This window comes from Podarcis melisellensis, assembly GCF_964234715.1.
Source record: "Podarcis melisellensis genome assembly, chromosome: 15".
Taxonomy (NCBI): domain Eukaryota; kingdom Metazoa; phylum Chordata; class Lepidosauria; order Squamata; family Lacertidae; genus Podarcis; species Podarcis melisellensis.
This window is the reverse complement of record NC_138532.1, coordinates 272,625-286,067: the sequence shown is the minus strand read 5'-3', so window position 1 is coordinate 286,067 and position 13,443 is coordinate 272,625. Positions and strand designations below refer to the sequence as shown.

General features: G+C 48.5%; 1 protein-coding gene and 1 long non-coding RNA gene across 4 annotated transcripts in view; one reads left to right on the top strand and one right to left on the bottom strand.

Moving 5' to 3' along the window:
* Window positions 1-13,443, bottom strand: part of LOC309358312 — a 367,127-nt gene that overhangs the window by 310,336 nt on the left and 43,348 nt on the right. The window lies entirely within an intron of this gene.
* Window positions 1-13,443, top strand: part of LOC309358117 (disintegrin and metalloproteinase domain-containing protein 2-like) — a 51,530-nt gene that overhangs the window by 27,113 nt on the left and 10,974 nt on the right. For all 3 annotated transcript variants that reach the window (XM_081890938.1, XM_081890939.1, XM_081890937.1), the window contains 3 exons: window positions 312-417; window positions 1,895-2,078; window positions 3,690-3,770. In XM_081890938.1, the coding sequence (XP_081747064.1) occupies window positions 312-417; window positions 1,895-2,078; window positions 3,690-3,770 (371 nt within the window). The remainder of the gene's footprint in view (window positions 1-311; window positions 418-1,894; window positions 2,079-3,689; window positions 3,771-13,443) is intronic.

Here is a 13,443-nt window from a genome sequence, read left to right as displayed (position 1 = left end):
AGAGTATAAGATCCCCCTAATTTTTGACGTTTTTTAAAAGGGGAAAAACCTAGTCTTATACACGGAAAAATACGGTAATCATTAGAAGAATGTCGTAAGTTCCAAGAACTAGTACCTGAGCTTTCTTCCCCTCCACTTCCCTCACAATCCCTTTTGTCTTTTAGATTGTAAGCCTGAGAGCAGGAACCATCTTATCAATGATATTTCTGTGCCATTCTGGAAACCTTTCGTTGTTGCTGCTGCCACTGCTGCTAAAGAATAGGATGAAAATGCTTCATATCAATAAATAATAACTCTGATCTATATTGCAGATTCAAAAAGTGGATCATCTCAGTGTTATGAGGAAATCAACAGTCAAAAGGACAGGATGGGACATTGTGGTTCCTCTGCCAAAGGATATGAGAACTGTCAGTGGCAGTACGTTTTGAACAAAAATGGAAATTGTGTGATGAGAAGGTCACACCACTAAGAGCATTTATGGAATACTGCCCAAAGCAGCGGTGTTTGTGCAGCAGGAAGTTTTGCAGGGTGGATATACAGGGTACAACTTGTTCTGTCACACACCTGCACCTGATGTGTGCTAAAACTCATTTGAATCAGCATCACTTGACAGCATGATACAGAGGTCATAGTCCAGGCAAACAAGATGTGGTAAAACTACTAGAAATATGGCTCCCTCTTTCATGCAAAAGTCACAAATTTGGTTAAACTACTGTTATAACTGTTATATAGTGCCTGAGTTCTGTTCGACATAACTGGCAATCTGGTGTGTTCCAGTCCAGGACCAAAATAGCCTTCTCCTCAGCAGTTTTATGAGGAGCAAATTAGAACAGGTGCGAAAAAACTTTGGCCTTCCAGGTGATGCTGCAGTACAATGCAGCAGCACTGGCCATTAACCATGTAGGCTGGAGCTGATTGGTGCTGTAGTTCAGCAACATCTGGAGAGCCAAATGTTCCCCACACCTGGACTAGAACAACCAGCATACCAAATGGTTACACAACCTTTCCGAATCTGGTGTCCTCCATGTTGTTTTGGATTGCACCTCCTATCATTTCCAGCCAATCCTGTGATGCTTGGGCTGATGGGAATTGTAGTCCAAAGCATCACCATATGGCTTTGCTGGCCTGTGTGCTGCTTATTGGCAGCATATTTCCAGGTCAATTCTAATAGAATCGTAGGGTCATGGAATTGTGGAGTTGGAAGCGTCCCAAGGTTAATCTAGTCCAGCCTACTGCAATTCAAGAATCTCGGCTAAAGCATCTGTACAGATGGCCATCCAACCTCTGCTTAAAAACCTCCAAGTTCACAACCTCCCAAAGCAGATAGGTAGCCGTGTTGGTCTGCCATAGTCAAAACAAGAAAAATTCCTTCCAGTAGCACCTTAAAGACCAACTAAGTCAGTTCTTGGTATGAGCTTTCGTGTGCATGCACACTTCTTCAGAACTGACTTAGTTGGTCTTTAAGGTGCTACTGGAAGGAATTTTTCTTGTTTTAACCTCCCAAAGGAACTCCCAAAGTTCCACTGAGTTCTCACTGTAAGAAGGTTTTCCCTGGTGTTTCGTTGGAATCTCCTCTCTTGTAACTTGAATCTTATCCTCCAGAGCAGGAGAAAACAAGCTTGTTCCCTCTTCCATGTGACAGCCCTTGAGATGTTTGAAGATGGCTATCATATCTCCTCTCAGTCTCCTCTGTTCCAGGCTAAATATACACAGCTCCTTCAGCCATTCCTAATAAGGCTTGTTTTGAGCTATGCTCATGCAATTCCCTTTTTCAGGAATTCTGGCAATGAACCAACACTGTAGGTTCTCCAATAGCTGTGTTATGGGAGATTCATTATTCTAGGCATCTGATATCACCTGTGAGTCCTCCCACACACCCATGCTTCTTTTGCAGGGACCTCAAGTGTGGCAAGCTGGTGTGTGAATATCCAGGTAAAAAGCCTTATGCTATCGAAAATGCAGCGATAATTTATGCAAAGGTGCAGAATCGCTTATGTGTCACTTTGGACTACATGAAAGGGCCGGGAGTGAAGGACCCATTCTTGGTTCGTGATGGCTCCATCTGTGGGGATAATAAGGTAAGCGTCTGAAGCATGGATTCTGAAGCAGTCCCAACAGGTTTGATTTCTGGTCAGGATAGTGCAGTTCTGTTGGTGTGGACAAATTGCCAGGAATGTTGGGGTCTCTATCCTGCAAAAGTGAACTGGAGCAAACAACTGCTCTGGGATGTGGTGCAGCAAGGCAATGGGATGTGCATTTGCAAAAGTCTGGTATATTCAGTGGCGTGCTGTCTCTCCATGTTGCCGCTGGCTAGATCTGTCCATGAATTTGTTCAGTCCCTTTTAAAGTCATCAAAGCTACACACACACACACATTTTCAAGTTTTCTATTTACACAACATACTTTTTTATCATGCATTGTACAGACTTCCCAACCTGTCACTATATGATATACCCCTGTACCCCTCAGGAGGTTACAATTCCCAATTTTCTGGAAAGAGGGATTGACTGTTACATTGTTCTGGGAATTATAGCTCTGGAGTGGGAGGAGTAGGGATCTCTTAACTCTCAGCACCCTTAACAAAACTACAGCTCCCAGAATTCTTTGGGGAAGCCATAATTGTTTAAAGTGGTAGCATACTGTATAGTGCAGATATGACATGTTAGTGTAATGATATACCTCCGTTTATGAACTGCCCGGTTCACGAACAACTCAGAACCCGAATGCTGCAAAGCCGGAAGTAGATGTTCCGGTTTGTAAACTTTGCCCCGGAAGCCGAACGTGCTCCCGAGCTTCCGTTTTTCCGGTTGTGCAGCAAATCTGAGTCCCCTGCATAGTAATTAAGCCTTTCCCCTCCCACTTCTGCCCTTGCACGGCTCGTTTGCATCCCCCCATTTTAATTTAAGCCATTCCCCTCCCACCTCTCCCCTTTCGCTGCTCATCTGAGTCCCCGTCCCCCCGTCGTAATTAAAGCCTTCTGTTTCTGATTGCAGTGTTCTGAGGTAATACTTGATGCTTTTGTTTTTGCTATTTTTTGCGTTTTTGTTTGCATAACTTTTTCATTTTAGTGACTGTGGCTTGTTTTCCGTTTTATGGCTACCATCAGTGCAGGTAAGGAAAAAATAATTATTTTAATTTTTATCATCTACAATACTGTCTTATTTATAGTACAGAACATTAATTATTGCTTTCATTTTATGGATCAGTGGTCTTGTTAGATAGCAAAATTCATGTTAAATTGCTGTTTTAGAGGTTGCTTTTCATAGTCTGGAACGGATTAATCCATTTTCCATTACTTTCTATGGGAAAGCACGCCTTGGTTTAAGAACGCTTTGGTTTAAGAACGGACTTCCAGAATGGATTAAGTTTGTAAAGCGAGGTACCACTGTATTGATATGCATTTATGCTGTTCTGTTCTGAGTCACTTTGGGCACATTTATGTAGGAAAGCAGCATACAAATAGAAATAATAAATGCATATTACCTGTTAAAATGGAAATGATAGGGGTATATGGAAAAGGTGTACAATCCCCCTCTTTCCCTCTGCATGCAATCTGTCTCCCCTCCAGTCTCCTCTGTCAGTTACTTAGGTATGTATGTGTGTCCAGCCTCAAAGGGCAAAGGTCTCTCATGGCTATTATTCCATCTGGCTGCGTCTTTGCCTGAAGTGGTCCCAATTTTATTTTTTAGGTTTGCATGACCCAGAAATGTGTGGATAGGTCTGTATTAAAAACAACTTGTGATCCAGTGAAAAAGTGCAACAGGAAAGGAGTGAGTAAAAGCAACATTATTTTCCTAATGGTATCAGAAGTGTGGCATATTGCTTTGCAAATATGTTTAGCAGTCATCCCTTCTCCAGGGCTACATGGGAAAAGCAGTTTTTCAAGGAGCAGCTTAGGAGGAGCTCCTTTTATTCAATTTATGCATCTCTTTACTCAGCCAGAATGAGACAAGTTACAGGGATAGCAACATACAAAATAATATAAAGATAGAATAAGAATCCTGATACCAATGCTGGTGTGCAGATACCTATAACATTTTTTTAAAAAAGATTGATCTAGTATTTTCCCATCACACCTGCTGACCTTTGGCTTTCAAAAACCTGACATCTGGGTAGAATCAGTGGTGTAACCTAGGACAGGTCAAGGGGTGGAGCCAGGAGTCTAATGACCTCTAGTACGGTATTCTTGAACCTTGTGTCCCTAGGTTGCTATGTATTCAGTGGTCTGTGTTTGCCTTAGCTTGAGTGTGAGCTCCTGTGTTCTAATTCGATACATGATGTCCAATCACAGATATTTCAGGATTTGGGCCGCTGCCATTGCCCCTTGAATTCTGAGTCGCGATTCACAGCTTGGAAGTTTAGACAGCAAATCACGTTGGGAGTGGGAGTGGCCAAGGTTTCCAGAAATGTATATAAGCACTTACTTTGCTTCTGTTTCCCAGTTATGTAGTTCAATAAAGGTTCTTGCTGTTATCACTGTGTTTTGCCTCGTGGCAACCCACCTACACTTCACTGGCGATGGAGGTGGGATGCTAGGCTAGGTATACAGCCCTGGCTAGCTTCCACGAGCTGAAATCACTGCTGGGGAACCTTCGCCTCAGCTGAGCTGAAATCACTGACTGCAGCCACAAGGCAGATCACACAGAGCGAATATCATTGCCACCCATGGCCGCATTGAGGAATTTGACACCACGGTTACAGGGAAATGGGACTCCTATGCCACCTGGCTTGAGTTCTTCCTCATAGTCAATAAGGTGACTGTCCCCGAACTGAAGCGGGCTATGCTGTTCAGTGTGTGGGCCTGCTACATTTGAGATTGCCCAGGCTCTGGTGGCCCCAGCCAAGCTAAACAATACAATGTTTGATTCAATAATGCTGAGGCTGAGGATGCACTTTGCCTGCCGGTATGCCTTCTACAAATGGAAAACCTTCCTGGTTTTCTCCCGGGAATCGTCGCCATATCTGGTCACAGTGGCGGCGCCAGCATTGCCCCCCATCCGTTAGCACCTCGTACGACACAGGGCCAGTGCCCCTGGTGACTGTGGCGGGTACCCATGCTGGGCCTGCCCCAAAATTCTTTGCGTACACTGGATCCTGGCCCATGAAGGTCCGGGGGTTCCTGCCTTCCCCCACCACTACCTCATCCTGAGCTCTATCGGGGTGAAGGCGGTCCAATCTGATTGCAAGGCGCCGACCCATTAGTAGTTCAGCGGGGCTCCGGCCAGTCCTCTTGCGTCATGCGGCGGAGGGTGTCCTTGTGGTCCACACCATGCGTTCTGCTTGGCCATTGGTGGCAGAGTGGAATGGCGCCGAATGGATGTGGCGGATGGCGTTCTGCGCTGTGAAGGTTTGGGATTCTCCTGACGTAAATGCAGTCCCATTGTCTGAGACGAGAGTGTCAGGGAGCACGTGGGTTGCAAACAGCCTGCGTAGTACCCGGATGGCTGTGGACGTGGAAGTGGATGGTACCAGTGCGACTTCCAGCCATTTGGTGTAGGAGTCCACCACTATGAAGAATGTTTTCCCCTGAAAGGGGCCAGCGAAGTCCACATGCAGGCATGACCATGGTGCTCGGGCAGACTCCCAGGACTGGACTGGGGCCCTTAGGGGATCTGGGCGGGATTCTTGGCAGGCCTGGCAGTGTTTGACCCAGGCCTCTAACTCTCCGTCGATCCCTGGCCACCACACATAACTCCTGGCAAGGGCCTTCATTCTCACTACCCCTGGGTATGTCTCATGTAGGGCTGTGAGGACCCTTTTGCGGAGGGGCTGGGGAACAACGACCCTGCTTCTCCATAAAAGGCACCCCTTGTGGGCCGACAGTTCATGTTTGCGGGTTGTGTAGCCGGCGAATTCTGGCCCGGGGCTGCTGCTGGGCCATCCCCTCCACACCCAGTCCAGGACCCGGGAGATGACCCTATCTTATCTTTCTTGGAATTGTGTGCAACCTCTTGTGCCTGAATAGGGCGGTCGGGAAACAGCTCCAGGCTCATAACCTCTTGTGCAGGTGCTGGGTCAGGGCCTGTTTCCGGTAGTGGTAGCCTGCCGAGGGCGTGTGAATCAGTGCATACTGATTCCCAGGGCGGTGAATCAGTGCATACTGGTAGCTGGCAAGGAAAATTGACCACCTGAGGATGTGAGGAGACAGAACTTGGGGGGTCTGCTTTTCGGGGGCAAACAAGCCAAGCAACGGCTTGTGGTCAGTCACCACGGTAAAGGGCCGCCCGTACAAGAAATCATGGAATTTTTTTACTCCCTTCACGATTGCCAGACCCTCCTTGTCGATTTGCGAGTAGTTCCGCTCGGTTGCGTTGACTGGGAAAAGTATGCCACCGGTACCTCTCTTCCATCCAGGAATTGGTGTCCCAGGACAGCGCCGATGCCATAGGGCGAGGCGTCGCATGCTAGCACCACCGGCAGCCTCTCGTCGAAGTGTACCAAGACCGAGTTTGAGACAAGCAAGTTCTTGACTGCCTGGAATGCGGCCTTCTGGCGCTGGCCAGGAGGCCCACTCGTCCAGGAGTCTGTGTAGAGGCTCCGCTACCGCCGCCTTGTGGGGAAGGAAGGAATGGTAAAAGTTCAATAGTCCCACGAAGGCCTGAAGTTCAGTCTTGCTCTTGGGTGCTGGGGCATCACAAATGGCCCGTACCTTGTCCCCAGTCAGGCGGACCCCTTCTGCGTCCATCATAAATCCCAGAAAGTCTACCTGAGGCACTCCTAGTAGACATTTTTCCCGCTTCACCTTGAGACCCGCTGTCTGGAAACAGTGCAGAACGGTGCGGAGGCGGTCCTCAAACTCCTCTGGTGTGGGCCCCGCAATCAACACATCATTGAAGAAGGGGGTGACACCAAGAATCCCTTTAAGGAGAGAGTCCATTAGATTCTGGAATATGCCTGGTGCCACGCTGACACCGAATTGCAGCCGCTTTACCCTGAGCGCTCCTCTGTGCGTCACAATTGTCTGTGCCTCTGCTGTGGCCTCATCTACTGGCAGCTGTTGATATGCTTGAGCCAGCTTGCCAAATTTTTTTGACCCAGCCAGGGTGGCAAGGAATGGCTGACCACTGGCACTGGGTATGCGTTGGCCGTGAGGGCCTTGTTTATGGTACATTTGTAGTCTGTGCAGATGCGGACTGAACCATTAGGCTTGATGGGTGTGATGATTGGGGTTTCCCAGGGGGCATTAGGCACGGGCTCCAGCACTCCTTGCTCCACGAGCTGGTCAAATTCATCGTCTATGCGGGGTTTCAGGGCGAACGGGACCCGGCGGGCCTTGAGCCTGACAGGTCATACTGCGGGGTCAAGCTGTAGAGCAATGGGGGCCCCCATATACTGTCTCAATTTCCCATCGAAAACCCCCGGGAATTCCTTGCATATGGCGTCCACGTCCACTTGTAAACTAGTGTGGTTCACCCCGGTGACGGCTAGCCCCAGTGGTCCAAACCATGCCAATCCCAGTAAGCTAATGTAGGGGCCCTTGACCACAAGCAAGTCCAGTTGCTGCATCCGCCCTCGATATTGCACCCTGAAGGTCCCCACCCCCATTGTGGGGACCTTACGTTTCTGGAAGTCCCGGAGGGTGAATGCGGCCGGCCTGAGTTTGGGAAACCCAGTAGGACACAGTTTCCTTAAGGTCCTTGCCGAGATTATGGATAGAGTTGAACCCGTGTCAAGCTCCATGCGGCACGGGGGCCCCTCTATCTGTACCTCTACCTAATTTTTTTCTACGTTGGGGTGGGGCAACTGGTATCCCTTGAAGTCCGTGAGCTCCGTTGAGTTACCTTGGTGCGTTGGGCCCCAGGGCCTGGGGCTCTTGGATTGGTCATCTGATGCCTGGCGTCAGGTGGGCTGAGCCCGACACACCCGGGCGATGTGTCCCGATTTTCTGCACTGCCTGCACTCTGTGTTGTGGAAATGGCAGGTCCTCCTCTCGTGACTTTCCCCGCAGCTTGCACAGTTCCCTCCTTCTCGCCGAGGCAGCTGTGGTATGTGTGCTGCTTGAGTGCGCTGCTATACTCGGTGCACCTCCTCCCTGTCAGATCCTGAGTCGTCGGTGAGGTCTTCGTGGTGGACCCTCGGTTGGGATGGCAAGCTCGGCCGTGCCTCTTGCGTTGACCTCTCGGCAGCTTCCGTTGCCAGGGCCTCCTCCAGAGCGACCTGGAACGTTAGGTCCTTCTTAGCGAAGAGGCGTCGTTGCAGCTTCTCATCCTTCAGGCCACCGACGAGGCGGTCACGAAGCATGTTCTCCAACTCTGAGAAGTTGCAGAACCAGGCGGCTTGGCGGAGAGAGGTCACAAACCCAGTTATGGTTTCCCCAGGGGCTTGCCGCTTTGCGTAGAAGGCATTTCAACGAGCCACCACTGAGGGCTGCGGCAAAAAGTCCCCTCAAAGTATCTACTTTATATACATTATTTACACAATGGGCTGCACGTGATTGGCTAATTCGGGTCTTCTCCTGTAGGCCAATCAGGTTGTGGATTCACTTCTATCTGGAGCTGGATTGGGTGGCTCCTGCCGACCAATCACACTGCTGCATTGTTCTAGGACCAATCAGACTGCTGCATTTTGGATCCTATTGTTCTAGGACCAATCAGACTGCTGCAGTTTGGATCCTATTCAACTCAGTACATAACGCTTCCATTCTTGGGCAAGGTGAATGGCAAAGGTTCTTGCTGTTATCACTGTGTCTTGCCTTGTCAGAACCCACATACACTTCACAGGTATTGCTGGACTGCAACTCCCTTAATACCCAGCTCTACCTCTCTTTTAAATCAGAACCAGTGAAGGCGGTGAAGGTCCTGTGCGAGTGTCTAGAAGCGGTTGGAGGATGGATGGCGGCTAACAGATTGAGGCTGAATCCTGTCAAGACAGAAGTACTGTTTTGGGGGGACAGGAGGCGGGCAGGTGTGGGGGATTCCCTGGTCCTGAATGGGGTAATTGTGCCCCTGAAGGACCAGGTGCACAGCCTGGGAGTCATTTTGGACTCACAGCTGTCCATGGAGGCACAGGTCAAATCTGTATCCAGGGCAGCTGTTTACCAGCTCCATCTGGTACGTAGGCTGAGACCCTATCTGCCTGCAGACTGTCTCGCTAGAGTGGTACATGCTCTGGTTATCTCCTGCTTGGACTACTGCAATGCGCTCTACGTGGGGCTACCTTTGAAGGTGACCCGGAAACTACAACTAATCCAGAATGCGGCAGCTAGACTGGTGACTGGGAGCGGCCGCCAAGACCATATAACACCGGTCTTGAAAGACCTACATTGACTCCCAGTATGTTTCCGAGCACAATTCAAAGTGTTGGTACTGACCTTTAAAGCCCTAAACGGCCTCGGTCCAGTATATCTGAAGGAGAGTCTCCTCCCCCATCGTTCTGCCCGGACACTGAGGTCCAGCTCCAAGGGCCTTCTGGCGGCTCCCTCACTGCGAGAGGCCAAGTTACAGGGAACCAGGCAGAGGGCCTTCTCGGTAGTGGTGCCCGCCCTGTGGAACACCCTCCCATCAGATGTCAAAGCGATAAACATCTACCTGACATTCAGAAGACATCTGAAGGCAGCCCTGTTCAGGGAAGTTTTTAATATGTGACATTTTAGTGTATCTTTCATCTTTGTTGGAAGCCGCCCAGAGTGGCTGGGGAAACCCAGCCAGATGGGTGGGGTACAAATAATAAATTATTATTATTATTATTATTATTATTATTATTATTATTACCCAGACAGATTAGGCAATGAAAAACACTGTTCTAGCAGAAGCAAACTTAATTTGTTTATAGTCCCATGGGTGGTGTTGGCAGTTTAACTGGGCCGAACCTTTGCTTGTACTTGTATCCAGTGTGCAGTGAAGATGATGCTCAGTGAAGGAAGTGATTGTGGGAAATCAGTTCCCCATGGCTGCTACAACAAGGTGTTGTGTTGCTCTGCCTTCATACAGCTTGTATAACTAATTGTCGGGGACCAAAACTGTTGGTCAGGGCTTGCCTCACTCCGTGTGTGGCACTTTGCAAGCAAAGCCCCAACAACCAGCTGATTGTTGCCAAGAGAGCACCTGTCAGATTTGACCTGCTTGAAGTTGGGGAGATAAGGATCAGGCCCACTGGCTGGACCTAGTTCCCCATCCCTGATTGAACAGAGACAGCAACTGCAGACGAAGCACAGAAAAGCATCCTGGCATTTCCAGAACAATCCTGTAATGGCAGAAATATATGGAGTGAGTGGAGTAGTCAGGATGAAAGTTGGGCTTCATCAAACATTCTTTGGAAGCACTCATCTCAAATGCATTTACCCTTTGTTGGAAAAAAGTAACTGTCTGTCTTCCTGAGAGGTCACAGATAGTGGCTTGCCTGGTGTTAGGATAGTGAGCCACAGTTTTGGGAGGGCTTCTGTCACAGCTGCAATGGAGGTATAAAAGCAGGTCTTGTTGAATTGCCATCTGCTAGTCAAGTTGGTGGAGCCCTGCTTGAGGGAGGGGGCATATAACAACCAGATCTGAGAGATTACTATGTGTGAGATGGGAAAAGAACTGAAGATGGCAGCCTTCCCCATGCTAGTGTCTTCAAGATGTTGGATGATGAAGACTATGTCTATGCATTCATGCCATAGACGTGCACTTCGGTGTAAACCGTATAGTGCCCTTTGCAGTTTTAACACCATGCTGTCTTTGTCCAGCTTATAACCTGGTATTTGCTGTAAATACACCTCGGCGTCAATAGGAGCATTTAGATATGCTGAGGCAACATCAAAATGATTAACTTTTAACCCCCTCAGAGTTGACATTGCTAAAACGGATTTTACTGTTTCAGCCTTTGCTGTTGGGGCAAACACTTCATCATAATGTATCATTTTTCTTTGTGTAAAGCCCCTTGCAACCAACCTGGCTTTCCTCTGACAACTACCATCAGCCAACGTTTTCACTTTAAAAACCCACTTACAGCTTAGGGGCTTTTTACCTTCAGGCAATTCTGTAGGGACAAACACATTGTTGTTTAGCAGAGAGTTATACTCTGCCTGCATTGCCTTTAACCACGCCTCTTTCTCTAGAGTAGGTAACTCTTGCACTTCTTCAAAGTTTTCTGGCTCAGTTACACAAACCTGTTTTATGGTGGCTGGGAACCCATAACGGTCTGGAGGTTGACCTTTATTACTTCTTGTAGACCTCCTTGGTTCATTAATCTCACCCCCTGGGCTACCTTCAGGACTGCCTTCAGGACTACCTTCATTGACTCTGTAGATCTACCTCCTCCTGTCCCTGTTGCACTTTCTTCTCTCCCCTGCTTTATGCTAGCAGCTGGAGAAAAATGCTCAACCTTTACCTCCTCCCTTTCAGTTTCTCTGGGAGAGCTGCCAGTTCTCAGCTTTGTTTCAACTGCCTTATCAGGTATGCTCGGCAGTAAAACCTTTTCTGGCAGCAGGTTTGCATGTATCTTGGGCCAAATTTCTTTGCTCATTAAAGCTGGCTGATCGACTATAACTCAAAAGATTTTTATCATCTTCAAACCTGTAGGCTTTTGTACCACTTTCATACCCAATAAATAGCAACTGATGTGCCCTTTTCCCACCTTTTCTTCGGTTCTTTACAGGTATGTCAACCCACGCCTTTGTCCCAAAGATTCTCAAATGTTGCAAACTGGGACTTTTGTTATAGAGAATTTTATAGGGTATGTCATCTAGTACCCTTGACCACAAGCGATTCCCAATATAATTCGTGGTCTTAATACTCTCAGCCCAGTACTTAATTGGGAGATTTGCATCTGCTAACAATGCTTTCATTTGTGTATGCAAGACACCTCCCCTACGCTCTGCTACTCCATTCTCCTGAGGCGTCGCCACATTGGTAAGCCTATGTTTAATCCCTTGGGAACGCAACCAGTTTCTTAGGGAGCTTGCCATAAACTCTCCTCCCCTGTCTGTCTGAATAGAGCACACCTTTTCGCCAAGTTGCCTTTCTACCCTTCTTACCCAGAACTTCAAAGTTTGGGCAACGTCAGACTTTTGCTTTAATGGATAGACCCAGCCAAATCTAGAATAGTCATCCACTAGGATCAAACAGGTGGGACGCAGGTGGCGCTGTGGGTTAAAGCCTCAGCGCCTAGGACTTGCCGATCAAAAGGTCGGCGGTTCAAATCCCTGCGGCGGGGTGCGCTCCCGCTGCTCGGTCCCAGCGCCTGCCAACCTAGCAGTTCGAAAGCACCTCCGGGTGCAAGTAGATAAATAGGGACCGCTTACCAGCGGGAAGGTAAACGGCGTTTCTGTGTGCGGTTCTGGCTCGCCAGAGCAGCGATGTCACGCTGGCCATGTGACCCGGAAGTGTCTCCGGACAGCGCTGGCCCCTGGCCTCTTAAGTGAGATGGGCGCACAACCCCAGAGTCTGTCAAGACTGGCCCGTACGGGCAGGGGTACCTTTACCTTTACCTAGGATCAAACAGTACTTGTTGTGGGAGACACTAGGTGGAAAAGGACCAGTTACATCAGCATGAATCAACTCCAGTGGTTTTTTGGTTTCTCTCTGGCTTGCTCTTGCTACTGGGCAAGCCCTGCTTTTAACCTCCTTGCAGATATTGCAGTCTAAGTAATTATCACAACTTTTTATGTTTTTCATCCCCCCACACAACTCCAATGTTTTATTCAGCACCTTATAGCTTGCATGAGCCAGACGCCTGTGCAGGAGATGAATACACATATCATGGGTTGGGACATTTTGCACATTCACAACCTTAGACTCACACTGCAGTACATACATATTAGTTCTAAGGTTAGCATTTGCCAACACTGCCCCATTTTGCTTTATCTGGCACTGATCTCCCACAAAGTTTACTTCAAAGCCTGCTTTTGCCAAGTCAGGAATGCTCAGGAGATTGTTTTGCAAACTAGGCACAAACAACACATTCCTGAATGTGTGTCCGTTGTGGGAACACAACCTCCCCCTCACAAACCACATTAGTTTTCTGACCCGTAGCAAGATTTACATGTTTTTTGTTGAAGCCCTAGCATTAGTTAGCAATCCTTTTCTTTTACAAAAGGTTTCAGAAGCTCCACTGTCCAGAACCCACAGCTCTTCCTTTTCTTGACCATCTGCAGACACCCAAGCGGTAGACTCTCTCTGCTGCCTCCTGTGCTTCTGCTGTTTTTGTTGTTTTCTCAGGCAGTCCCGCAGCAGATGTCCACTGGACTTGCAGCAAAAACACCTTTTTACTTTGTTGACCACCGGCTGGGCTCCTCCTGGCTGTTTCTCCGGCTCCCGACACCTCTGCTCTTCCCGGCTGTTGTTCCCTCTGGGATGCTCCAACAGCTGGGCTGAGGTCATCTTTCGCTCTGCACGCCTGTCCTCCTCTGCATACAACCGTCCGGTAACGTATTCCAGAGTCAGCTTATCAGTCTCTACCGACTCAAGGGAGTTGACCAGCATATCATAGCTCTCATCAAGGGAACTCAGGACTATAAAGACTTTG